Here is a 25,431-nt window from a genome sequence, read left to right as displayed (position 1 = left end):
CTACACACACACCTACACACTGGGGGCAATTTACAGCAGCCAATTAACCCAGCAATCAGCATGTCTTTGGGGTGTGAGAGGGAACCGGAGCACCCGGGAGAAACTCACACAGTCACAGGGAGAACGTGCAAACTCCACACAAGCAGTGCCCGGGGTCAGGATCGAACCTGGGTCTCTGGAGCTGTGAGGCAGTAACTCTACTCACTGCGCCACCATGCTACCCTAGTTTCTGCTATAGTTCTCGCTATGGTTCCCTGCTTTCTGTCTCCTTACTTTCTTGGATAGTGCTGTTATATTTGAGGTTTTCCAATCTTCTGGGACCTCTTCAGAATCCGGGCAGGTTACCATCCACCTACCCTGCGGCCATTTCCTTTAAGACCCGAGGATGCAGGCCATAAAATCCAGGGGCCTTGTGAAACATTTGCCCCATTAGTTTGCCTGGTGTTATTTTATCATGGAGATTATTCCAAGTCCATACTCCCTAAAAGTGGCAACACAAGTAGATAAGGTAGTAATGAAGATATGTGGCATGCCTGATCAGGGTGTTGAGTATAAAAGTAGGAGGTTCCCTTATACGATGAGATGGACTATGACCACATGATCTACCTTTTTGTGACCTTGCACCTTATTGCACTGCACTTTCTCTGTAGCTGTGATACTTTACTCTGTACTGTTACTGTTTTTACCTGTACTACATCAATGCACTCTGTACTGACTCAATGTAACTGCACTGTGTAATGAATTGACCTGTATGATCGGTATGCAAGACAAGTTTTTCACTGTACCTCAGTACAAGTGACAATAATAAACCAATTCCAATACCAAGTCATGTTGCAGCTCTATCAAACCTTATTTAGGCCATATTTGGGATATAATATGCATTTCTGCTCACTGCATTACAGGAGGCTTTGGAGAACGTGCGGAAGAGGTTCACCAGAATGTTGCCTGGATTAGAGAGTTTTACCTATATGGAGAGGTTGGACAAACTTGGATCGTTTTCTCTGGAGTGTCAGAGGCTGAGGGGCGACCTGACAGAGGTATATAAAATTATGAGAGGTATAGACAGGGTAGACAGTCAGAGGCATTTTTTCCAGGGTGGAAATGTCAAATATTAGAGGGCATAGATTTAAGGTGAGAGGGGGAAAGTTTAAGAGAGATTTACGAGGCAAGCTTTTGACACAGAGAGTGGTGAGTACCTGTTACGCCCTGCCAGGAGAAGCAGTAGAAGCAGATAGGAGACTAATATTTAAGAGACACGTAGACAGGCACACAGACGGGCAGGAAATGGACAGATATAGACCACGTGAAGGCAGATAGGATTGGTCAAAATTAGCGTCATGATCAGCACATACGTGGTGGGCTGAATGACCTGTTCCTGTGCTGTACTGTTCTATATTCCTCTCTCCCTTTGGTCATTTTACCAGCTGTTACAATTGGAATATTTTTACTGTCTTCTACCATGAAGACCAATCCAAAATAATCATTTAGAACCTCCTGCCCTTTTCCCATTTCCTGTTATTAACTCACCAGACTCATTCTCCAAGCAACCAATATTTATCCGAGCTACTTTATTTCTTCTTGTACGGGTGTAGAACCTCTTACTGTCTGCTTTTATACTATGTGCTGGTTTACTCGAGTATTCCACCTTCTCCCTCCTTATAACTATTTTGGTCATGGCGCACCCCACAGGTAAAGGTGAAAGCAGTTGGCTTAGCTCCTTATTGGTAGCAACCAGCTTGATGGACGTACACGAGGTCATACACCATGAAAAGTAGGACCCCGGGTAGTAGGGAGCAGAGGCACCTTGGTGTACATGTAAAACAATCCCTGAAGGTGGCAGCACAAGTCGATAAAGTAATGAAGATGGCACACAGGATGCTTGCCTTCATTAGCTGGAGGATATAAGTGCAGGACAGTCTTGGTACCACGGTATCAAACATTGGTTGTGCCACAGATGGAATATTGCATCCTGTCCCAGTTACCTCGCTATAGGAAGGACGTGATGCACTGGAGAGGGCACATAACTGATTCACCAGGATGCTGCCTAGGATGGAGTGTTCCTGTTGTAAGGAGAATCTGGATAAGGGCGGGTCTGTCCGGCCACCTGTCACTTCCGCGGCCGGGAGGAGACGGTGTACCACGCGTACGCGGAGTGCGAGAGGCTGCAGCCCCTCTTTGAGTATCTGCGGGGGCTGCTGCTTAAGTTCTGGTTGCGCTTCAGCCCGGCGCTGTTGGTTTACGGGCACCCGGTGCGGCGCAGGGTGGGGCGCGCGGCGGATCTCCTAGTGGGTCTCCTGCTGGGTCTGGCCAAGCTGGCCATCCACGGGATGCGGCGGCGGGCGGCCGAGGGTACCGGCAGGTCTGCCTGCCTGCCCATCTTCCGCGCTTACGTGCGCGCGCGGGTGTGTTTAGAGAGGGAGCAGGCGGTTTCCGCGGGCACCCTAGCTGAGTTCCGCACTCGGTGGGCCCCTCAGGGGATCGCGTGTGTTGTGGACGGTACAAACGCGACTCTTATTTGAAGTGTTGCGTGTTGCGTTAACGGGAGTAACGTTGCATGTGCGTTTCATTAGTATTAGTTTGCATTCTCTACCGTAGTTCTGTTGTTCCTTAGTTTCTTCTTTTCTATATTAGATGTAGTGTATTGACACTGGTTGTATTTTTGTAGCGCTTTTAGTGAATAAATGTTTATATAAAAAAAAGGGCAGGTCTGTTTTCCTTGGAGAGGAGAAGGATGAGGAGGGACCGGACAGAGGTGTACAAAGTTATGAGGGGTATAGATAGGCTGGAGAGAAAGAAACGTTTTCCCACGGCGGAGGAGTCTCAAATGAGAGGGAATGAGGTTATGGGGTCAGAGGTTTAAAGGGGATCTGAGGAGGAATCTTTCACCAGACGCATTGCCTGAGAAGGTGCTGGAGGCAGGAACTCTCACACCATTTCAGAAAGGTTAGATGAGCAAGGCCGAGAAAGCCACAGGCTGAGCTGGTGAGATGGGAAAGACTGAAAGGGGATCTGAGGGCTAGGTTTTTCACGCAGAGGGTGGTGGGTATATGGAACGAGCTGCATGAGATCAGCTTTAAACCTCTGACCCCATAACCTTAGAGGAAGTGGTAAAAGCAGGTACAATCACAACATCCATCATCAGAGACCCCCACCATCCAGGCAATGCCATCTTCTCGCAGCTCCCATTGGGCAGGAGGTACAGAAGCCTGAAGTCCCACACCACCAGGTTCAGGAACAGCTACTTCCCTTCAACCATTCGGTTCTAGAACCAACCTGGAGAACCCTAATCACTACCTCCCACTATGAACACTTTAACCACTTTGTACTACAATGGACTTTGTTGTTCTAATTGGGTTCTTTCTTGTAAATAGTGTTGTGGATAGTTTGGAGGGCTGTCAGAGGTTACAGAGGGATATAGATAGGATGCAGAGTTGGGCTGAGAAGTGGCAGATGCAGTTCAACCCAGATAAGTGTGAAGTGGTTCATTTTGGTAGGTCAAATATGTTGGCGGAATATAGTCTTAATGGTAGGACTCTTGGCAGTGCGGAGGATCAGAGGGATCTTGGGGTCCGAGTCCATAGGATGCTCAAAGTGGCAGCGCAGGTTGACTCTGTGGTTAAGAAGGCATATGGTGTATTGTCCTTCATCAATCGGGGAATTGAATTTAGGAGTCGTGAGGTAATGTTGCAGCTTTATAGGTCCCTGGTCAGACCCCACTTGGAGTACTGTGCTCAGTTCTGGTCGCCTCACTACAGGAAAGATGTAGAAGCTATAGAGAGGGTGCAGAGGAGATTTACAAGGATGCTGCCTGGGATGCGGAGCATGCCTTATGAAAATAGGTTGAGGGAACTCGGCCTTTTCTCCTTGGAGGATGAGGGGGGACCTGATTGAGGTGTATAAGATGATGAGAGGTATTGATTGGGTAGATAGTCAGAGGCTTTTCCCCAGGGCTGAATTGGTGGCCACAAGAGGACATAGGTTTAAGGTGCTGGGGAGTAGGTATAGAGGAGATGTCAGGGGGAAGTTTTTTACTCAGAGAGTGGTGAGTGTGTGGAATGGGCTGCCAGCGACGGTGGCGGAGGCAGATACGATAGGGTCTTTCAAGAGACTGTTGGATAGGTACATGGAGCTGAGTAAAATAGAGGGCTATGGGTAAGCCTAGTAATTTCTAAGGTAGGGACATGTTCGGCACAGCTTTGTGGGCTGAAGGGCCTGAATTGTGCTGTAATTGTTCTATGTTCTATGTTCTAAAAATTGTGCATAATTTATGTTTAATTTATGTTTTTCTTGTGAATGCTGCTCATCTGATGCTATGTGCCTGTGGTGATGCTGCTGCAAGTAAGTTTTTCATTGCACCTGTGCACACATGGACTTGTGCATCTGACAATAAACTCGACTATGACTTTGACATTTAAAAATCATTTGTACAGGTACATGGACAGGAAAGGTTTAGAGGGATTTGGGCCAAACACAGACAAATGGAACTAGCTCAGATAGGCATCTTGGTCAGCATGGACAAGTTGGGCTGAAGGGCCTGTTTCTGCGCTGTATAACTCCATGAATCTATGAATGATGGAATCAGTAGAAATGTGTATCTGTTGGCCCGTAAAGGACTCTATCACTCAGTATCTTGCTGCTGGGGAGCAGGAGGAGAAGTTAGCCAGGCCTTTCCCCTGATAATTGTCTGGAAACTCCTGCAGGTTGCATGTCTGACCTGTTCTGGAGTTGGTTGGCAGGGCAGTGCTCCCTCTACACTTGCCTATCGCATGTTCCCGGGGCAGTGCTCTGATGCAAGGTCACTGATCTGAAGCCTTGACTCTGTTTCTCCCTCCACAGGTGCTGCCTGACCTGATGGGCATCTCCAGCATGTTCTGTCTTTTGTTCTCACATCCAAACCAAAGTTCCCCCTGCATGATCCAATCTCTGACTTGGCTCAGAGCAAAGCTCCACACTTCCCCATCAAAGCCTTCCAACACAGGGGGCATTCAGTCTCCCTCAGGCACTTCCAGGTGCAGTCGTCCTGGGTGTGAATGTCAAATAAAACAAAAGCCAAATTATTTGTCAAAAGACCAAATTAATTGGTTTCTGTCAAACTGGGATTCATAGAACATAGAACACTAGAGCACAGTACAGTCCCTTCAGCCCACAATGTTGTGCCGACATTTTATCCTGCTCTAAGATCTATTTAACCCTTCACTCCCACATAGCCCCCTATTTTTCTATCATTCATGTGTCTATCTAAGAGTCTCTTAAATGTCCCTAATGTATCTGCCCCCACAACCTCTGCCGGCAGTGCGTTCCACGCACCCACCGCTCTCTGTGTAAAGAACTTACCCCTGACGTCCCCCTTATACCTTCCCCCAATCACCTTAAAATTATGTCCCCTCGTGTTAGCCATTGTCGCCCTGGGAAAAAAGAACTGGAAGTCTCATTAAAATTCAGATCCCTGTGCTTAAATCCGTTGACGACCTTACTAATTTGACAGGGTCCCACGAGGTAGGCCGGTGCAGGAGGTTAAGGCACATGGGATTCAAGACAGGTTAATTGGATCCAAAGTTGGCTTAGCAATAGAAAGCAAAGGGCAGTGATGGAAGGATGTCTCACAGGTTGGAAGTCAGTGGCTAGTGATGTAACACAGGGATGGGTGCCAGGACCTTCGCTGTTTGTGATATGTATTAACAGCGTGACTGTAGTGAGTTTCTGAATGATATGATAAGTGGTGGTGTAACAGTGAGGAAGAGACAGTAAGGCTGCAGCAGATCAGATGAACAGTTGGGCAGAGCTGTGGCAGATGGAATTTAATCCTGACAAGTGTGAGGCGTTGTATTTGAGGAAGTCAAACAGGACCAGTTCATACACAGTAAACGGTAGAGCACTAAGGAATGTTGATGAATTGAGAGACCTTGGGGTCCAAGTCCACAGTTCTCCGAAAGCGGCTACATAGATTGATGGGGTGGTGAATAAGGCATGTGGCACACTTGGTCGGTGATGTTATGCTGCAACTTCACAAAACACTGGTTAGGCTGCACTGAGTATTGTGCGCAGTTCTGGTCACCACACCGTGGGAAGGGGATGCAGTTGTGCTGGAGAGAGTGCAGAGGTGATTCATCAGGATGTTGCCCTGACTGGAGGACTTTGGTTATGGAAAGAGACACATGGCAGGCACAGTAGTGCAGCGGTTAGCGTAAATACTTTAGACCGCCAGTGACCCGGGTTCAATTCCAGCCACTGTCTGTAAAGAGTTTGTACGGTCTCCCCGTGTCTGCGTGGGTTTCCTCCGGGCGCTCTGGTTTCCTCCCACATTCCAAAGACGTACGGGTTAGGAAGCTGTGGGCATGCTATGTTGGCGCCGGAAGCGTGGCAACACTTGCGGGCTGCCCCCAGAACAGTCTATGCAAAAGATGTATTTCTCTGTGTGTTTCGATGTACATGTGACTAATAAAGAGATCTTATCTTACCTTGGACTGGAGAGGCTGGGCTTGTTTTCCCTGCAGCGAAGGAGACCGAGGAATGACCTGACAGAAGTACTGTATATAAGAGGCATAGATAGGATCCTATCCTCATGGTAGGGGGATCCAAAACAAGAAGGCGTAGGTTGAAGGTGAGAGGAAGGAGATTTAAAGGGGATCTGAGAGGCAAGTTTGTTTACACAGAGAGGGGTTGATAGCTGGAACACACTGCCAGAGAGGAGGTGGTAGAAACACGTACGATCACTACATTTCAGAGGCATTTAGGCCGACACTTAATTAGGCAGGGTGTAGAGAGATACGGTCCTAATGCGGGCAAATAGGATTAGTGTAGATGGGCAAAAAGGTAGGCATGGATGTGGTGGGCCGAAGGGCCTGCTCCTGTTATGTACAACTCTGTGACTTCCAGTCCTCAGTAACGTACAACTCAACACCCTCCCAGTACTAGGCCTTCTCCACACCCTGAAATTCTGTACCTCCCTGACGCCCATTGCCTCTGCTGACGGAGGCTGTAAATACTGAATCTCCTTCCCCAAATCCTCCGCTTCCCTCTCCTCATTTTAATACGTTCTTTCAACACAGAAAGCAAGGGTGGGAATAAAAGGATCCTGTTCTGGTTGGCTACCGATTACTAGTGGTGTTCCGCAGGGCTCGGTGTTGGGGCCGCTTCTTTTTACTTTATACAATAATGATTTGGATGACGGAGTAAATAACTTTGTGGCTAAGTTTGCAGACAACACCAAGATAGGTGGAGGAGTAGGGAGTACTGAGGAATTAAGAAGGTTGCAGAAAGACTTAGATAGTTTAGGAGAATGGGCAAAGAAATGGCAGATGAGATTCAATGCTGAGAAATGTGCAGTTGTACACTTTGGAAACAGAAATAAACCGGCAGATTATTATCTAGAAGGAGAGAAAATTCAAAGTACAGAAGTCCAAAGGGACTTGGGGGTACTCGTGCAGGATACCTTAAAGGTTAACCACCAGGTTGGATTGGCGGTAAAGAAAGTGAATGCTATGTTGGCATTCATTTCGAGAGGTATAGTGTATAAAAGTAAGGAAGTGTTGATGAGGCTCTACGGGGCATTGGTGAGGCCTCATTTGGAGTACTGTGCGCAGTTTTGTGCTCTGTATCTTAGGAAGGATGTACTGATGTTGGAGAGGGTTCAGAGGAGATTTACGAGGATGATTCCCAGAATGAAAGGGCTTACGTACGATGAGCGTATGTCAGCTCTTGGACTGTACTCACTGGAGTACAGAAGAATGAGAGGGGACCTCAAAGAAACATTTTGAATGTTGAAAGGACTAGACAGAGTAGATCTGCTTAAGCTGTTCCCCCTGGTGGGTGAGTCCAGAACTAGAGGGCACAATCTTAGAATTAGAGGGTACCAGTTTAAAACAGAAATGAGGAGAAATTTCTTTAGCCAGAGGGTAGTGAATTTATGGAATTCTTTGCCACGTACAGCAGTGGAGGTCCGATCATTGGGGGTCTTTAAGGAGGAGATTGATAGGTATCTAATTAGTCAGGGTATCAAGGGATATGGGGATAAGGCCAGAAATTGGGGCTGGATAGGAATAGTTTAGTTTAGTTCATGGAGCAGACTAGATGGGCCGAATGGCTTACTTCTGCTTCTTTGTCCTGTGATTTTGTGAGCCCTTGACATGTTTTAGGTCCTTAACTGTCGTCAGGCTGGAGTCATGTCTGGGATCAGAGAGGGGTCGGAGCTGGGTTCAGGATTGGTAATTATTGGTTTATTGTTGTCACATGCACCGAGGTACAGTGAAAAACTTTGTTTTGATGCCATCCATACAGATCATTTCATCACATCAGTACATCAAAGTAGTACAAGGGAAAACAGTGTAACAGTTACAGAGAAAGTGCAGCGCAGGCAGACAATAAGGTGCAAGGGCCATGACAAGGTAGATTGTCAGGTCAAGAGTCCATCTTATTGTATTAGGGGACTATTTGACATTCTTTTAACCACGGGATAGAAGCTGTCCTTGAGCCTGGTGGTACGTGCTTTCAGGCTTTTGTATCTTCTGCCTGATGGGAGGGGGGAGAAGAGAGAATTTCCAGGATGTGTGGGGTCTTTGATTATGCTGGTTGCTTTACCGAGGCAGCGAGAAGTGTAGACAGAGTCCACGGAGGGGAGGCTGGTTTCTGTGATGTGCTGGGCTGTGTACACAACTCTCTGCAGTTTCTTGTGGTCCCGGGCAGAGCAGTTGCCGTACCAAGCCATGATACATCCAGTTAGGATGCTTTCTATGGTGCATCTGTAAAAGTTGGTGCATCGACGGGGACATGCCAAATTTCTTTAGCCTCCTGAGGAAGTAGAGGCACTGGTGAGCTTTCTTGGCTGTGGCATCTACGTGGTTGGACCAGGACAGGCTATTGGTGATGTTCACTCCTGGGAACTTCAAGTTCTAATCATGGCGAGAGTCGTAGAGAGGAGTGTGTGTGAGTCAGGGTTGAGGGAGAAGGGACAAGGCATGGTTGGGGTCTGAGAGGTGTTGGGTTTGGGGTCGGAGGCCAGAGCCAGACTGAGCCTGGTCAAGTTCAGGAGTGGGGTGAGATGGCGACAGGCCTGAGTCAGGACTCGAGAGGGGACCAGTGACTGGGCTTGGGTCGGGGATGGTGCGGAACAGTAATCGGAGACCTTGACTGGGTGCACAGGGGACCTTGGTGGTGGAGGATGGTGGGAGGGAACTGCAAGAAAACATAAACCTCCACCGTCCACCGCCAAGAAGGACAAGGGTAGCAGCCACCAACTGTAAGTCGACCTCAAGTCACACACCACCCCTTCCTTCACCGTCACTGGGTCTACGTCCTGCAAATCCTTCCCTAACAGCACTGTGGGAGCACCTTCACCAGAGGGACTGTAGCGGTTCGAGAAGGCAGCTCGCCCCTAACTTGCTGCCCTTGCCAGAAATACCCAGCTGCCAAAAACTGAATCCTGCATGAGGGGTTTTGGAGTCAGGCAAAATGTGGGAGAGAGTTTCAGACTTTCCATCTTTCATCGACTCATAGAGTCACACAAAATGGAAGCAGGCCCTTTGGCCCAACTCGTCCATGCCGACTGTGTTGCCCAGTGAGCTAGTTCCATCTGCCCGCGTTTGGCCCATAGCCCTCTAAACCTGTCCCATCCATGTACTTATCTAGATGGCCTTTAAATGTTGCTAATGTGCCCGCCTCAACCACTATTTCTGGCAGCTGGTTCCAAATACCCTTTACAAGAAGCTGCCCCAATGTCCCTTTTAAATCTTTCGCCTCTGATCTTGAACCTATGCCCTCTTGTTTTTAGCACCCCCTCCCTGGGAAAAAAACTACATGCTTTCACCCTGTCTATGCCCGTCATGATCTTGTATACCTCTATCAGGTCACCCCTCAATCTCCTATGTTCCAGGAAATAAAAGTCCTGGTCTCTGCAGCCTCTCCCTGTAACTCAGGCACCCAAGTCCAGGCAAAATCCTGATAAATACTTTAGTGTTGGAATTGGTTTATTGTTGTCACTTGTACCGAGGTACAGTGAAAAACTTGTCTTGCATACCGATTACACAGTGCACTGAGGTAGTACAGAGTGAATTGAGGTAGTAATGGTAAGTGACATAGAATTTAAATTTAAAAGTGTAGGATGATTAGAGTAAGGGTAATGAGTAGATCTGTAAAGAGCAGCTTGCAACGAGCCGCCACGCTCCTTCTGCACTCTTTCTAGTTTAAAAACATGTTTCCTATAACAGGGCGATCAAAACTGTACACAATACTCCAAGTACATCCTCATCAACGTCCTATATAACTGCATCACAACTTCCCAACTCCTATACTCAATGCCCTTCAGTTATAATGACTCAATTTATGCTGTGGTGACTGTCTCTGAAAGACCTTCACGTAAGTGAAGACACTGCACGGTAGCGTACAGGTTAGCGCGACGCTATTACAGCGCCAGCAATCGGGCTTCGATTCCCGTCGCTGTCCGGAAGGAGTTTGTACGTTCTCCCCGTGTCTGCGTGGGTTTCCTCCGGGTGTCCCGGTTTCCTCCCACATTCCAAAGACGTACAGGTAGGTTAATTGGGTTTAAAATGGGCGGGGTGGACTCGTTGGGCCGGAAAGGCCTGTTACCACGCTGTAAATAAAATTTAAAAAAAACCTCTGACCCTTTCCCTTCCGCATACAATCTCAAGTGTAAAAGTGAGGGATAAGCTTGACTGAAATATATAAAATCCCAAGGGGTCTTGACAGGGAGGATGTGCAGAGGTTGTATCCTTCAGGGGAGAATCTGGAACTCGGGGTTACTGTTTCAAAATAAGGATCACCAACAGATTCAAAGGCCAAGTCCTTTCCCTTTGAGAGTGGTGAGCCTTTGGAACTCTCCCCCTACACAGGTGATGGAAGCAGGGTCTTTGAATATTTTTTATAGCAAGGTGAAAGGCTATCGAGGGTGAGGGTGGACAAGGGGTTACAGGGAGATCAGCCACCATCTTATTGAAAGGCAGAGCATGTCACGACGGGCATCCGCCTGTTTCTGAACCATATGATGTAGTTAGTCACAGCCCTGAGGCAGAGAGGGTGTGTTATAAAATATAATTTATAAAACATACAGTGTGTTCTGCTGATTTAATGATATCAAAATTATAAGTGCCAGCACTTGACAATTACACCTTTCCGTTCGCCTTAGCTGTCCTCACAGATACACCATCAATCTGCAGACAAAAACCAAGCTAACCAGCTCGCTAAGTGTTCGCTGGCAGAGTCATACTTCACTACACAGAAAGTTGTCAGGTTTAATTTAAAGTCAAGGTGGATTCATTATGCAATGAATTGTAAATGTATTAGATTTGTCAACTGCAGAGGAAGTGTCAACGCCGAAGCTGATGTCGAATTCAGAGAGCCAGCGTGTTCTGTTTTTGGGGGAAGCCACCCCTCTCCTGAATGCGGTGCTTTCGCCGGAGTGCAGCTGTGGCACAGAATCCACGGCGTGGGCACGGAGGGCGGAAAAGGCTCACAGCAGCGTTGCCGGGGCTGGAGGGCTTGAGTTACGAGGAGAGACTGGATGGGCTGGGACTGCCTTCCTTCGAGCGAAGGGAGCTCTGGGGGCTGACCTGGTTTACAAAGCATGAGGGGCACAGGTAGAGTGGGCAGTCACAGTCTCTCCCCCAGGATAGGGGAGTCTAAAACTAGAGGGCACAGGTTTAAGGCGGAGGGAGGTCACCAACCCCTCGCCGGAGGTGGGCTGTCCAATGATGTTGCCCACCTCTGACCTCCGCTCCTTTGGGGGGGGTAGGGGTCAAGGGGGGGCTCAGGAATCCCTGGCAGCTGAAGGGAGGTAGAGACATGGTTGGGGAGAAGGTCATTGCCCAGTGGATAAGGGAGTTTCCTCTCCCACCTCCCAATATCAGACCACCTGCAAACTGCTAGCTCAGGAGTGAGGGATCAGACACGCCGACTGCCTCTGCACCCAGTCTGGAGTGTGCGGGCCACTGACCAGAAGCCCAGTACCCTGGAGGAGAAAGGCTACACGCTGCCGTGGTGTGGCCAGGGTTCGAGGCTTCCCATCCAACACTGCAACCCACCCAACCAACAGGGGTGGTCAGTGGAGGAGAGGAGAGGAGGGATTAAACAGCGGGAGTAAACACTGGTCACTGGGGCAGCGAGGTCAGAGTGGTGTGGCCTGGAACATTACAGAGAGCCCTTTCTGGAAGCTGCAGTGGGGACTGAACAGAGGCAATCCACAAAGCACTCACCCAGTGGATCTCCCAGTGGAAGGTGGGGGGGGTGGAGGGGAAAACCCTGGCCGTGAATAGAAAGAAGCAGCATAAAACACTGCTTCAACTGGAAAGCTGCACTGGGTGCAGTGGGGTGGGAGGGCTGTGGGCCACACAGCTCACCAACAGGGGTAGGGAACGGGGTGAGAGTGGGGATGGAGGAGAGAACTCCAGCAGGGAGGGGGGTTTCATGGTCTTGGGAAAGGTCAGGGAACATGCTGGGACCCTGTGAGTTGGGGGGGGGGGGTGGGTGGCGGTTGTTGAGTGGTGGTGGGGGGGGAGGGGGAGGCAGGAGTCCTGTGAGTGGTGTTGGGGTGAAGGGGGGAGGGAAGGGTGTTTGGAAAGGCTGGGGAACGTGCGGGGATCCAATGAGTTAAGGGTCAAGTGGAGTTGTGGGGAAGGGGAGGGCAGGGTGTTGTGAAATGTCGGAGGACGTGCTGGGGTCTGATGAGTTGGGGAAGGCGGGGGGGGGGCTGGATTGTGGTGTTGCGGATGGGGCAGCCAAGGGTGTTAGGAAAGGGAAGTTGTTGATGGGGGTGGGCATTCAGAGAATTGCTGGGGGAGGGAGATGGCGAGGAGGGTCAGGGTGTTGGGGAGAGGGCTCTGAGTGTTGGAACAGGGAGGGTGTTGAGGCGGGGAGGTAGGGAAGGTGGGGTAAAGCTTCAGCCTCTGGAGGGTAATTGCCCAACCCCAGCATTGACTGGGGGCGATGGGTAGGGTAGGGAGCGCAGTGGGTAGGGAGGGGAGGGGCACTGAGATGGCCTGCAGTGTAAGGTATGGTTAGTCTCAGAGGGATCCAGGTGAACAGGAGTTCTGTGAAACCACAGGAGTGTCCACAATGCAGAGGAGACTGCTGGACCTAGGTGTTGGAACGAAGTCAATGGCCAAGATAAGAAGATCATAGGTTTAAGGTGCTGGGGAGTAGGTATAGAGGAGATGTCAGGGGGAAGTTTTTTACTCAGAGGGTGGTGAGTGTGTGGAACGGGCTGCCGGCAACGGTGGTGGAGGCGGATACGATAGGGTCTTTTAAGAGACTTCTGGATAGGTACATGGAGCTGAGAAAAATAGAGGGCTACGGGTAAGCCTAGTAATTTCTAGGGTAGGGACATGTTCGGCACAGCTTTGTGTGCCAAAGGGCCTGAACTGTGCTGTAGGTTTTCTATGTTCTATGTTTCTATCTCAAGATATTCCGAGCGGACATTCAATGAACAGGAAACAAGGCCATAGCCATCTCCAACCAGACGGAGACTAATCACCTTCCCTTGACATCCAAAGGCACTGTCTTCACCAAGTCCCCCAACATCAAGACGACAAGAGCAGGAGGTGGACCCACGGGCACCCACAATTCATGTCGGAACTGCCCGAGGACTCAGCAGCTCTTCTGTGCCGGCTCCTCATCAGGCTCCCAACCGCAGAAACAACCGTCCGCCATCGCCCTCTGCCTCCCAATACCAAGACAGTGTTGGATCCAATTTGCCAACTTGCCTTGGGTCCTAAACCCTTTGGACCCGATTCCAGTGTGGGACCTTCTCAAAGACCTCACTGAAGTGCATGTAGATTAAATCAGCTGTAGTGCCATCATCAATACCCCTTGATGCCTCTTCAAAAACTCAATCAAATTGGCCAGACACCATCTTCCCCTGACAATGTCACACCAACAACATGTAGTTAGTCCCTGACCTTCCCACTTATCTCCCAATGACTTCCCTATTCCACAGGGATTCACAATTACCCGTGGCTCAGTGGCTTTGGATTATCCCACTCCCTGTGACCCACTGTTACCCCAGTCCCTGTGATGTACAGCCCAGTGCGTGTCCTGCATTCTCCTGGCTTTCTGCTCCAGCTCCTCAGTCTCGGTCTGAACATACCTAGGTCAGTTTTCAGTTTCTTGTCCCGCGCCGTCAGCCTGTTGTTCGCTGGGATGGCTGGGGGCTGCTTGTTGTACCAGCTTCCCACCACTGCCCGGCTTGCTGAGCTGTCATAGAACCTGCAACAGACCACACTCCGTTACTCACTCACCAGTGTGCGGCCACTCACCAGGAGAGAACATCCTGGGAGCCAGAGGACAAGCAGCGATCGATCCCACCCCTCCCAAACGTCCTGCCTGGAATATCTTGTGCCACCGGCTCCAGAGGGAAAGGATGTTGAGCGAGGAGGCCTTCCTGAGTGCTTCTCAACATCGGGTGGCACTGTGGCGCAGCGGGTAGAGACCCGGGTTCAATCCCGACCTCCGGCGCTGTGTGGAGTTTGCACGTTCTCCCTGTGACCACGTGGGTTTCCCCCCGGGTGCTCCAGTTTCTTCCTACATCCCAAAGACGTGCGGGATTGTAGGTTAATTGGCTGCTGTAAATTGCCCCCGGTGTGTAGATGAGGGGTGGAATCTAGGGGAGTTGTTGGGAATGTGGGGAGAATAGAGTGGGATTAGTGTAAGTGGGTGGTCGACGGTCAGCACGGACTCAGTGGGCCGAAGGGCCGGTTTCCCTGCTCTGTCTCTCCGTGACGTTATTGCTGGCACCTCAAAATGGGGGTTCAGGAAGATCGGGGTGTCCTGGGAGAGGACAGGGCAACAGAGCCACTGCTAGTGTCTCCATGGTGACAGGACTTTAAAGGCAGCCTGCCCAGACATGTGGCGTGACACAGCTGCCTCCACCCAGTCGGGGGCTGCCTCATCCTTTGTCAGCACAAGTGGGCTTTTGAGCTTACGGTGGAGGGTCCCCAGTGTGAAGCCCAGGCTCCTCCTGGTCTGCACACTCCCTTCCACACCACCGGGCTGGGAGCCAGACGGACAAGCCAGCGAGAGCTCTGCTCTCCAGCACTGAACCTCAGTGCCACGGGGAGCCACTCTGCTTCCTGTCTGCCACTGATTGAGTCTCTGTGTAACTGAGCAAGAGGGAGAGATGTCATTTCCCCGCCAGCACTGCAGCGCCAAGAGTTCTGTCTTCATAAATACATATTTGATTAAATCAGCTAGCTAATAAATTGAGTGAAATCCTGCTCCAAGCCACCCAGATATTGCTTGGCAACAAATCCACCCTCTCCCTCCCAGCTCAGGTTTGAAGAGCAACTGCCTGCACAGTGTGTGTGTGTGTGTGTGTGTGTGTGTGTGTGTGTGTGTGTGTGTGTGTGTGTGTGTGTGTGTGTGTGTGTGTGTGTGTGTGTGTGTGTGTGTGTGTGTGTGTGTGTGTGTGTGTGTGTACTGCTGTTTGAGTACTCTCTGTTCAAGTCTTCCCAGATCATCACTGACCCACGGCGACCCCAGTCCCTGTGACCCACAATGACCCCCGTTCCCGTGTCCTTGCTCTGAGTTTAACCATTAACAACATCCTGGGGCTCAGTGTAAGTGACCCTTACCCGGGAAACGGAGTCAATCAGAGCAGGACTCTGTTCCATCACTGAGCTGGGCCACAGCTCACGGCTCTGTCCGCCCTGACGCCCCTCCCCGCCGGTCGCACCTGCCCCACAGTTGGGTGGGGCAGCTCGACGGTCTAGTCACTGATTGCACTGAGCGGCAGCTCAGGATCACTGAGCCCAGCCTCTGCAACCTTGTCCTGAGCAGGCAGTGAGAGCTGGCTGGATCCCTCCCTCTCCAGGTCCCTGCTCACGTGCCTTCCAAACGTTGCAACTGTACCTGCCTCCTCCGCCTCTTTTGGCCGCTCGTTCCACGTACCCACCGTCCTGTGTGTGGAAAACTCACCCCTCAGGCAGCTTTTGCACGGGGCGGGAGGGAGGAAGTGTGTGTGTGCTGGGGGAGGAGGGTGTGCAGACGGTAGGTGGGGGTCGGTCACCCCTAATAATTATTAAGCAGGCAGACACGTCTGATCTAAGGTTCTCCTTCTAAGGCAGTCAATGTGAAATTCCTGCACATGCCCCCGTCTTTGTTTAAACCTACTCAGCCACCCTGATGACAACTCTGTGGGAGTCTGGAAGCCAGCAGGGGCCACCCGGAACCGGTATAAGCCAGCGTCTTACTTGGACGGACAGCCTGCTAGAGTGTGCAAGGGAACAGGGCGATGCGCTGGCCAGGAGCTTCACCACAAGAGGAGGTGTACCCACCCTGTCTGAGTGGTCTGGTCATCGATGGCATCCACTGCACTTTCCACAGAGGTCAGCAGGGACTGGATCTGACTGGCTGTCTCCTTCAATAAGAACCGGGTCACAAACTGGTCCAACTTTGTCCCACTCTCATACACCTGAGAAGCACCAGAGGTCGGGGTTCAATAAAAGCACATTACATTCAAGGAATTCACATTACGTTCATAATCCTTTCCACTGCTGTAATATTCATTTCATAATTCTCCATCATCGTTATGCCCCCTGATTGACTTAATGACTCCATCGCGGGGAATTATATATTAATAATTTCCAAAAACTCAGTTATTTCATTCCAAAACCAGGCTCAATGCACCGGTTTATTGAACATCCTTCAAAGAGCTTCAGTGGATTGGTGAATCGTGACTTAAGGTTGTTAATTCTGTACCAGCTACTCAGTCTGACATCTGTGCTTGTGAGAGCATCTGAATATTAATAATATCTAATAAAAATATTCATTTGTGTCCTTGCTGTGAGTTTAGCTTGGCAGGTTAATAACTCCAGAGTTCAGACTGCTTTTTTAATATCATTCCCAACAACATTCATTTGGATGTCCCGATGGGTTTGCAGCTAAACCCTTCGGTAGAATTGATAGTCATGAATACGTCCCCGACATTTTCTTCTGTATGTTAGTGTTAATAATCCATGAAAACAATGAAACAGGAGGACGCCAATGCGATTCTCTACACCAGAGTGAACAAGGATCTTTGGCCCATCAGAATTCCATACAATGAGAATAAATGGGATGGAGTTAAGAGTTCTGCACATTGAGAGGGAGTTTGATCCCATGTTGGGATGTAATGCAGCGAGAGGCAGTGGGACGTAGATTGCTCCATTAGAGGATGCTATACAATTGTTGGGAGACAGTTATTCTTAAACTCTTCTGTCCCTTCTAACAAGCATGGACTTCTTCATCACACAGTCCCCTTCCCCTGGCCCAGCAGGATAAAGTTATACCCAGACCCTGCCCAGGATGCTCACTCCAAGCACACCTTGTTCATTCCTCTCAGTCTTGTCGTCACCCACCTATCCTTCCTCGTCCTTACGTTAGCTGATATCTTCAGGTAAAGCATCCCTGAGCTGCTCTGTTTTTGCAAACTAATGCCAGTTCCCAAATAACCCTCTCCCCCTCCAAACTTGTTCACCTTTACTGCGGCTCCTGCTGTGAACCTCCTTGACCAGATTTCCAATTCTTCCTTTGTACTGGAATAACTTTTCAAGGATCATAGAGCACGGAAAACAGGCCCATCAGCCCAACGCATCCCTGCTGTCCAAGTTTTCTAACTGACCCAGTCCCGTTTGCCTGCGTTTGGCCCATAACCTTCTAAATCTTTTCTATCCATCTACTTGTCAGAATATATGACATCCTGTGCCAGCCAACGCTTGCAGCTGTAGAGACCCTTAGTTAAGGTCAACAGAGAGAATTCTCTAATGCTAACAGCAATGTATACTGCATTCTAAATGTATCACAGATTTTGCTGAATGCGATGAAGTTTAAAGTTTCAATTCATGTAAAACCTTCATCTAGACATCTGAGTGAACTAAGCCCAGTGTGATAGCTTAATTGCCATTCGTTTTATTGCTAATTACCACATTAGAGGCAAGCACACAGGGAGATGTGTGTTACTTAACATTTCCAGCAGAATGGAATTACATGGGGGATTTTGGCGATTTTAACGTGGGAAATCATTGGTTGGTTCCGAATGCCGGGGCGTGAACTACAAGAGGGAGCTGGCTGGTGACAGACGACGAAGGAAGGAGGGAGGGAAATAAAGAAAGAGAGAAAAGGGGAAAAAAAGAGGAAGAGAGCGGGACAGGAAGTCTGGTTCTACTTCGACACTCTAATTCACAGGCTTAGGATGTCCCAGATTTTTCTACTCCCCGAGGAGTATCTTGTGGCGTAATCATTTACCTATATGTGGGGACTTACAGCAGCCAAGTCCCCACATATAGATAAATAATTAATGATCGTTTATTCTGGTTTCATTGATCAGAATACCGGTGAGAACTGCTCTCCTTTGGAAACTGCGCTCTTTTACATCCAGCGGCGAAGGAGATGAGGCTTCAGCCCGATGTCTCGTCAGACAGACCGCTGCTCCAACTGTGCAGCACTCCCTCGGTGCTGCAGTGGGAGGTCTGCCTCAATGATGAGCTCAGTTCCCCTAGAGTAGGACTTGAACCCACGGCCTGCTGTCAAGAGATTCGAATGCTGCCTCCGAGCAAAGTCTGAAGCAAGCACGGCGCCAAGGGATGGGAAATGAACTGCAAGCCTGACTGTGACATGCCTCATGGAGTCTGTTCCCTGAGGCCATTGGACACGAGGCACAACTAGGCCACTAAGTCCCTTTAAGTTTGCTTCTCTGTTCAGTAAGATCATGGCTCACTGTTCACTGATCCCAAAGTACCTGGGGCTCCTGCTCTGTCCAAAACCCCATCAGTCTCGGCCTTGAATCTATTCAGTGTCTGAGCATTCCTTGTGATTGAGCTTAGTGAATTCCAAAGGTTCACGTCCTTCTGTGAAACGTTCTTCAAAAGTGGTTCAAAGTGTCTGACATCACCACCCCACCCCCTCCGCCCCTACCCCGACACCATGACCCTTGTTCTGGACCCTTCAACCCAAGGTAACAGCCTCCTTCAGACTCCCCATCCTTCTCAAAGCTTCACACCTCAAGGAGGTCCCTCTCATACTTCTAAACTGACAGGCCTCACCTCATGGAAGTAACCCCACTGACACCCATAAAGGAAGGAAGTTCATCCCAAGACATAAGAGACCATTCCAGGTCGTACCTCAACCACCCCATGGATAACTGCAGCGAACCTCTTTGTGTTAGCGTTCCTAACCTCTTCTGACAGACCCACAGTACTTCCTAGTTCTAAACTGCATGTTGAATATCTGTGCTTCACGAACCAGCCCTCCGGACAAAAACCTTTGTGAGGTTTAACCATTTAAAAATGTTTTTCTACTCATGCTATTGAATCTGCCACCACCTTGCCCACTCACTAATTCCTTTCCAGTCACTAGGCATCCTCCACACAGCTTACTGTCCCAGTTAGCTTTGTATCATTAATGAACATAGATTGTGTGCCCTGTGCTCAGATCTGAAATGCCAACACCAAACTCACTGACATTTAAATACGAAAGAAGGGAGGTTATGCTTCAACCTTATAAAACATTGGTCAGACCTCAGCTGGAGTACATAGAACACAGAACAGTACAGCACCGGAACAGGCCCTTCGGCCCACCGTGTCTGTGCTGACCACAATGCCAAATTAAACTAAATCTCTTCTGCCTGCACGTGATCCACATCCCTCCATTCTCTGCATACAAGATTTCTTTATTAGTCACATGTGCATCGAAACACACAGAGAAATGCATCTTTTGCGTAGAGTGTTCTGGGGGCAGCCCGCAAGTGTCGCCACGTTTCCGGCGCCAACATAGCATGGTCACGCCTTCCTAACCCGTACGTCTTTTTGGAATGTGGGAGGAAACCGGAGCACCCGGAGGAAACCCACGCAGACACGGGGAGAATGTACAAACTCCTCACAGGCAGCGGCCAGAATTGAACCCGGGGTCACTGGCGCTGTAATAGCGTTACGCTAACCTCTCTAAAAGTGTCTTAAATGCCTCGACCGTATCTGCTTCCACCATTGCACTTGGCAGCACATTCCAGACACACACCACTCTCTGTAAAAAAACTTGCCCCCCACGTTTCCTTTAAACTTCCCCCTCCCACTCTAAATGCATGCCCTCTAGTATTGGACATTTCTGCCCTGGGAAAAAAGATGTCTATCTGTACCATGTGCAGTTCTGGTCACTACACTACAGGAAGGATGTGACTGCACTGGAGAGGGTGCAGGGGAGACTCGCCAGGTTGTCGCCTGGGAGGGAGCAGTTCAGTTATGAGGAGAGACCAGAGAGACTGGGTCTGTTCTCCCTGCTGTGGAGAAAGTTAAGAAGGGACATGACTGAGGTATATAAAGTTATGAGGGCTATAGATAGGTTTTAGTATTGGTATTGGTTTATTATTGTCACTTGTACCGAGGTACAGTGAAAAACTTGTCTTGCATACTGATCGTACAGGTCAATTCATTACACAGTGCATTGAGGTCGTACAGGGTAAAAACAATAACAGGATACAGAGTAAAGTGTCACAGCTACAGGGAAGTGCAGTGCAGGTAGACAAGGTGCAAGGTCACAACAAGGTAGATTGTGAGGTCAAGAGTCCATCTGACTGCAGAAAAGAGTCCATCTTTCTGCAGTTAGACTGCAGAAAACTATTTCCTTATATAAAACTAAAGCACATAGATTTTGGGTAAGGTGCAAGGGATTCAGAGAGGATTTTAGGGGGACCTTTTTCACCCAGAGAGTGGTGAGTACCCAGAACACACTGCTGGGGAGAGAGCTGGAAGCAGAGTCATCGACAGCATTTAAGAAGTCTCTAGATTAGCACTTGAATCGCCCAGGTATGGGAGGCTACGGGCCAAGTGCCGGAAGATGGGATTGATCCGGATGTGTGGTGTGGATATGGTGGTCCGACTGGCTGAATGTCCGATGACTCGATGACACCTGTGCCCCAGTGCCAGGAGAGGACCAGTTCCATGTGATGCACCGTGCACGGAAGAACCGAGCTCCTGACAGGCACGGTTTCATCTCCAGACAAAACATCCGTCAATGGACCCAATTTCCGGCTCCTGTTTCGTTTTGACCTGCTTCACTCACTCAGCGTGCGGGCTCCCAACCTGATCTCACTCTTCATTGCATCTCCAACTCTCCTTCCGCATCATTCCCACTAATCGGGTGGGGGAAGCGTCCCATCCAACCACTGGCGCCTCACCCTCACCGGGGGCAACTACCTAGCTGTATCGGGGGCCCCTTCAACACCCTCAGAGGGCAACATATTGCACAATAAACAGTGACAATGCTTGGTGGTACCTACACCCTAGGGGAAGCTAAATAAATGAAATAGATTTGTGAACAGTTCCCAGTCTAGGAAAGGCAGTAAGAAAACCTGGGACATGGAGATCCCCGGCAGAACGTTTCATTTCTCATGGTCTAAGCATCACTGACGAGGTCAGCATTTATTGCTCATCCCTCAGTACCCTGGAGAAGGTGGTGGTGAGCCTCCTCCGAGACCCACTGCAGTCCTTATGGTGGGGATCTAACTGTGGAATGAGTAGTGACCTTATTCAAGATCCGGGGGCGGGTGGGGTGGGGTTGGCAGGAAAGACGTTGAGATGTTTCCACCAGTGGGGGAGTCATGAACAAGGGGACATAGATTCAGAATAAGGGGCCAGTCATTGAAAACTGAGACACTTCTTCTCCCAGGGGCAAGTGAATCTCTGGGATTCTCTTCCCCTGAGGGTGGTGGAGGTCAGATCATCGGCTATATTTAACATGGAGATTGCTATTGGTATTGGTTTATTATTGTCACTTGTACAGTGAAAAAATTGTCTTGCATACCGTTCATACAGATCAATTCATTACACAGTGCATTGAGGTAGTACAGGGTAAAAACAATAACAGAATACAGAGTAAAGTGTCACAGCTACAGGGAAGTGCAGTGCAGGTAGACAATAAGGTGCCAGGTCACAACTAGGTAGATCGTGAGGTCAGATTCCATCTTATCGTATAAGGGAACCATCAGTAGTCTTATCACAGTGGGGTAGAAGCTGTCCTTGAGCCTGGTGGTACGTGCCCTCAGGCTCCTGTATCTTTAACTATTATCTTTAACTGTATCTTTAACAGGCTCCTGGATCAATAACTATTTGAAAAATCGAGGAATTGAGGGAACTGGCATTTTAGAGGAGTTGAGACCAGCGTAGATCAGCCATGATGATATTGAATGGAGGGGTAGGTTTGAGGAGCCAAGTGGCCTCCTCCTAATTCCTTGTGTGCTGTTAAGGAGGGGCAGTTGCAGGACTTAGACCCAGTATAGATGAAGGAACGGGGATATGGATCAGGATAGTGTGTGAGTTGGGGGGGATCCTGGAGGTAGTGGTGTTCCCGTGCACCTGATGCCTTGGTCCTTGGCGGTGGAGGTCAAGGTTTGGGAGGTGCTGTGGGAGTAGCTCAGGCAAGAGACTGCAGGGCGTTTCGTAGACGGTGCACACTGCAGCCGCTGTAACGCTGGTGGCGGAGTGAATCAATGCTGAGGGTGGCAGATGCAATGCCAATCAAGTGGTGCTTTGTCCTGGATAGTCACAGAGCACAGAAACAGGCCCTTCCTCCACTGACTCCACACCGACCGTCAAACATATACTTTTGTGCTGATTCCTACCCTGTCCACAGAAACTAGGACAATTCCAGTCAGGCTAATTACTGCCCAGTCAGTCTTCAGCAGAGTGCCAGAAGGTGTCACCAATGGCATGCCCATCAGTTTGGGGTTTGCCAGGGAATGTCGTGGTCCCAACTCCAATCCCCGAGGAGGACAACCATCCTCTTCCCTCACTGGCGTCCCAGTTCAGGAGCCGGAGAGCTCCCCACAATCTGAGCAGTGACCACACTAGAGGAAGGAGAGAGTGCAGGAGAGAGTCACCAGGATGTTGCCAGGAACGGAGGGCTGTGGTTATAAGGGGAGATTGGATCTGCTGGGTTTGTTGTCACTGGAACATCAGAGGCTGAGGAGTGAGAGGTTTATAAAATTGTGAGGGGTATGGATAGCAACTATCTTCCAGGATACGAGAGTCTAGGTGGCACAGGCACGGTAGTGTAGCGGTTAGCGTAACGCTATTACAGCGCCGGAGACCCCGGTTCAATTCCCACAGCTGTCTGTGAGGAGTCTGTACGTTCTCCTCGTGTCTGCGTGGGTTTCCTCCGGGTGCTCCGGTTTCCTCCCACATTCCAAAGACGTACGGGTTAGGAAGTTGTGGGCATGCTACGTTGGCGCAGGAAGCGTGGCGACACTTGTGGGCTGCCCCCAGAACACTCTACGCAAAAGATGCATTTCACTGTGTGTTTCGATGTACATGTGACTAATAAAGATATCTTAACGTGAGAGGGGGGAATTTTAAAGGATATCTAAAGTTCTTCACACAGAGGGAGGTGGGTGTGTGGAAGGAGCTGCCAGAGGATGTGGTAGAGGCGGGTACAATGACAACAGTTAAAGGGCATTTGGACAGCTGCACGGACAGGAGTAGAGGGATACGGACCTAACGCGGGGAAATGGGTTTAGTGTAGACAGGCATCCCGGTCGGCATGGATGAGATGGGCCAAAGGGTCTGTTTCTGTGCTGTATGATTCTATGCTGCTGTGGTTCTACCACTCACCACAGCTTTCTTTTCCATTACAACCTTTTCAGCCACACCGCCACTGCCCTTTAACACGTGGTACCTGTGTCATACTGCAGGCCACCGTGAGATGCCTTTACAAAGTCCCCATACAGCAGGACATTCACCAGTCCCCTCCATGCCTTCATCTACAGCTCCACCATCAGTCAACAACGATGTGTTTTTCACAATCTATGTAGGATGTCATTGACTACACCACATGTTTCAAAGAGATAATTAATTTGGTCCCAGATTACTCCCTGAAAATGTCTACCGTATGAGGACAAATGGTCTGCAGTGACTGGTGTTGTTCCCTGCTCCTTCGAATGAGGCGTAATATTGTTCTTCAGTCTGCTGGTCCTGCTCCCATACCCCAGCAGGAGTGGCCTGCTGTGGCCACAGCCTCTGCAACTTCTCTCCCGACTTCACTGAGTGACCTGGGACACGTCCCACCAGAAGCAGAGATCGCTCCATGTTGAGGATCTGCCAATTCTTTTCATTACCCAGGCTTAGATAGACACATGAATGATAGAGAGATGGGGGGGCTATGTGGGAGGGAAGGGTTAGATAGATCTTAGAGCAGGATAAAATGCCGGCACAACATTGTGGGCCAAAGGGCCTGTACTGTGCTGTAACATTCTGTGTTCTAAAGTATCTTCATCCATTTTTATCCAATACAATTTTTCAGCATGGCCTATAAAAAATTGCCAGCATTTTGTTCTAAACACAAGGAGTTACAGAGAACAGTACGTCACAGGAACAGGACTTTTGGTGTGTTGAGAGAAGGAGAGAGGTGTTGAGGGAGGGGAGAAGTGCTGAGTGGGATAGGTGTTGAGGGAAGGGAGGAGTGCTGAAGTCGGGAAGAGGTGTGGAGGACAGATGTTGAGGGAGGGGAGTGTTGGCGAGAGCTGTTGAGAGCAGGAGAAGTGCTGATGGAGGGGAGGTGTTGAGGGAGGGGGAAGTGTTGAGGGAGGGGGAGGTGTTGAGGGAGGAAGAGGTGTTGAGGGGGAGGTGTTGAGGGAGGGGGAAGTGTTGAGGGAGGGGAGGGGCATTGAGGGAGGGGGAGGTGTTGAGGGAGGGAGAGGTGTTGAGGGGAGGTGTTGAGGGAGGGGAGGGGCATTGAGGGAGGGGAGGGGTGTGAGTTTGCTGGAATTGTTGAATTCAGTATCAGTCCAGAGGGTTACAAAGTGCCAGATGAGGTATTGATCCTTAAACTTCTAGTCAGTCCCGTTGGAACAGTGCGGGTCACAGAGGATGTGTCTGATGGGAGCTGGGGGGCAGTTGTGTGGACAGTTTCACAGCGACAGTTTCCCCACGTTAGACAGGACAGAGAGACAGACATATTGAGGTCAGCCCACCAGCAGTCAGTGGCCAGGACACAGATTTATACCCTGTCACCAGTCCGAGTAATGAGCTAGCTGGAATGAACTTCCTTCCTCTCCTGAATTTTATTAACACATTATTCAAAAGTCGAGAGTCAGTGAGAGGTGATATTGAAACAATAACTGTCCGGATTTTATTGTCTTAGAAATGAGAAATATGAACACTGTTCACAGATTGGGAGCTGACCTGTATTAAACCCCGAGGATGAATGTTGCCAAGGAATCACCCACATAACGTCTGACACATTCCATACTCTCCCCTCCCTCAACACCTCTCGCCTCCCTCAACACCTCTCCCTTCGCTCAATACCAAACCCTCCTTCAACACCTCCCCTCCCTCAACACCTCTCCCCTCCCTCAGCACCTCCCCCTCCCTCAACACCTCTCCCCTCCCTCAGCACCTCCCCCTCCCTCAACACCTCTCCCCTCCCTCAGCACCTCCCTTCCCTCAACACCTCTCCCCTCCTTCA

General features: G+C 49.7%; 1 protein-coding gene across 1 annotated transcript in view; it reads right to left on the bottom strand.

Moving 5' to 3' along the window:
* necab2 (N-terminal EF-hand calcium binding protein 2) overlaps positions 1 to 25,431 on the bottom strand; it is a 91,513-nt gene that overhangs the window by 20,056 nt on the left and 46,026 nt on the right. Inside the window, exons 6-7 of the mRNA XM_052028362.1 lie at positions 16,278 to 16,414; positions 14,093 to 14,211 (exon numbers count right to left, since the gene is read on the bottom strand). Of these exons, the coding sequence (XP_051884322.1) occupies positions 14,093 to 14,211; positions 16,278 to 16,414 (256 nt within the window). The remainder of the gene's footprint in view (positions 1 to 14,092; positions 14,212 to 16,277; positions 16,415 to 25,431) is intronic.

Source organism: Pristis pectinata, chromosome 13 (assembly GCF_009764475.1).
Source record: "Pristis pectinata isolate sPriPec2 chromosome 13, sPriPec2.1.pri, whole genome shotgun sequence".
NCBI classification, from domain to species: Eukaryota; Metazoa; Chordata; class Chondrichthyes; order Rhinopristiformes; family Pristidae; genus Pristis; species Pristis pectinata.
This window is presented reverse-complemented; position numbering and strand designations above follow the sequence as displayed.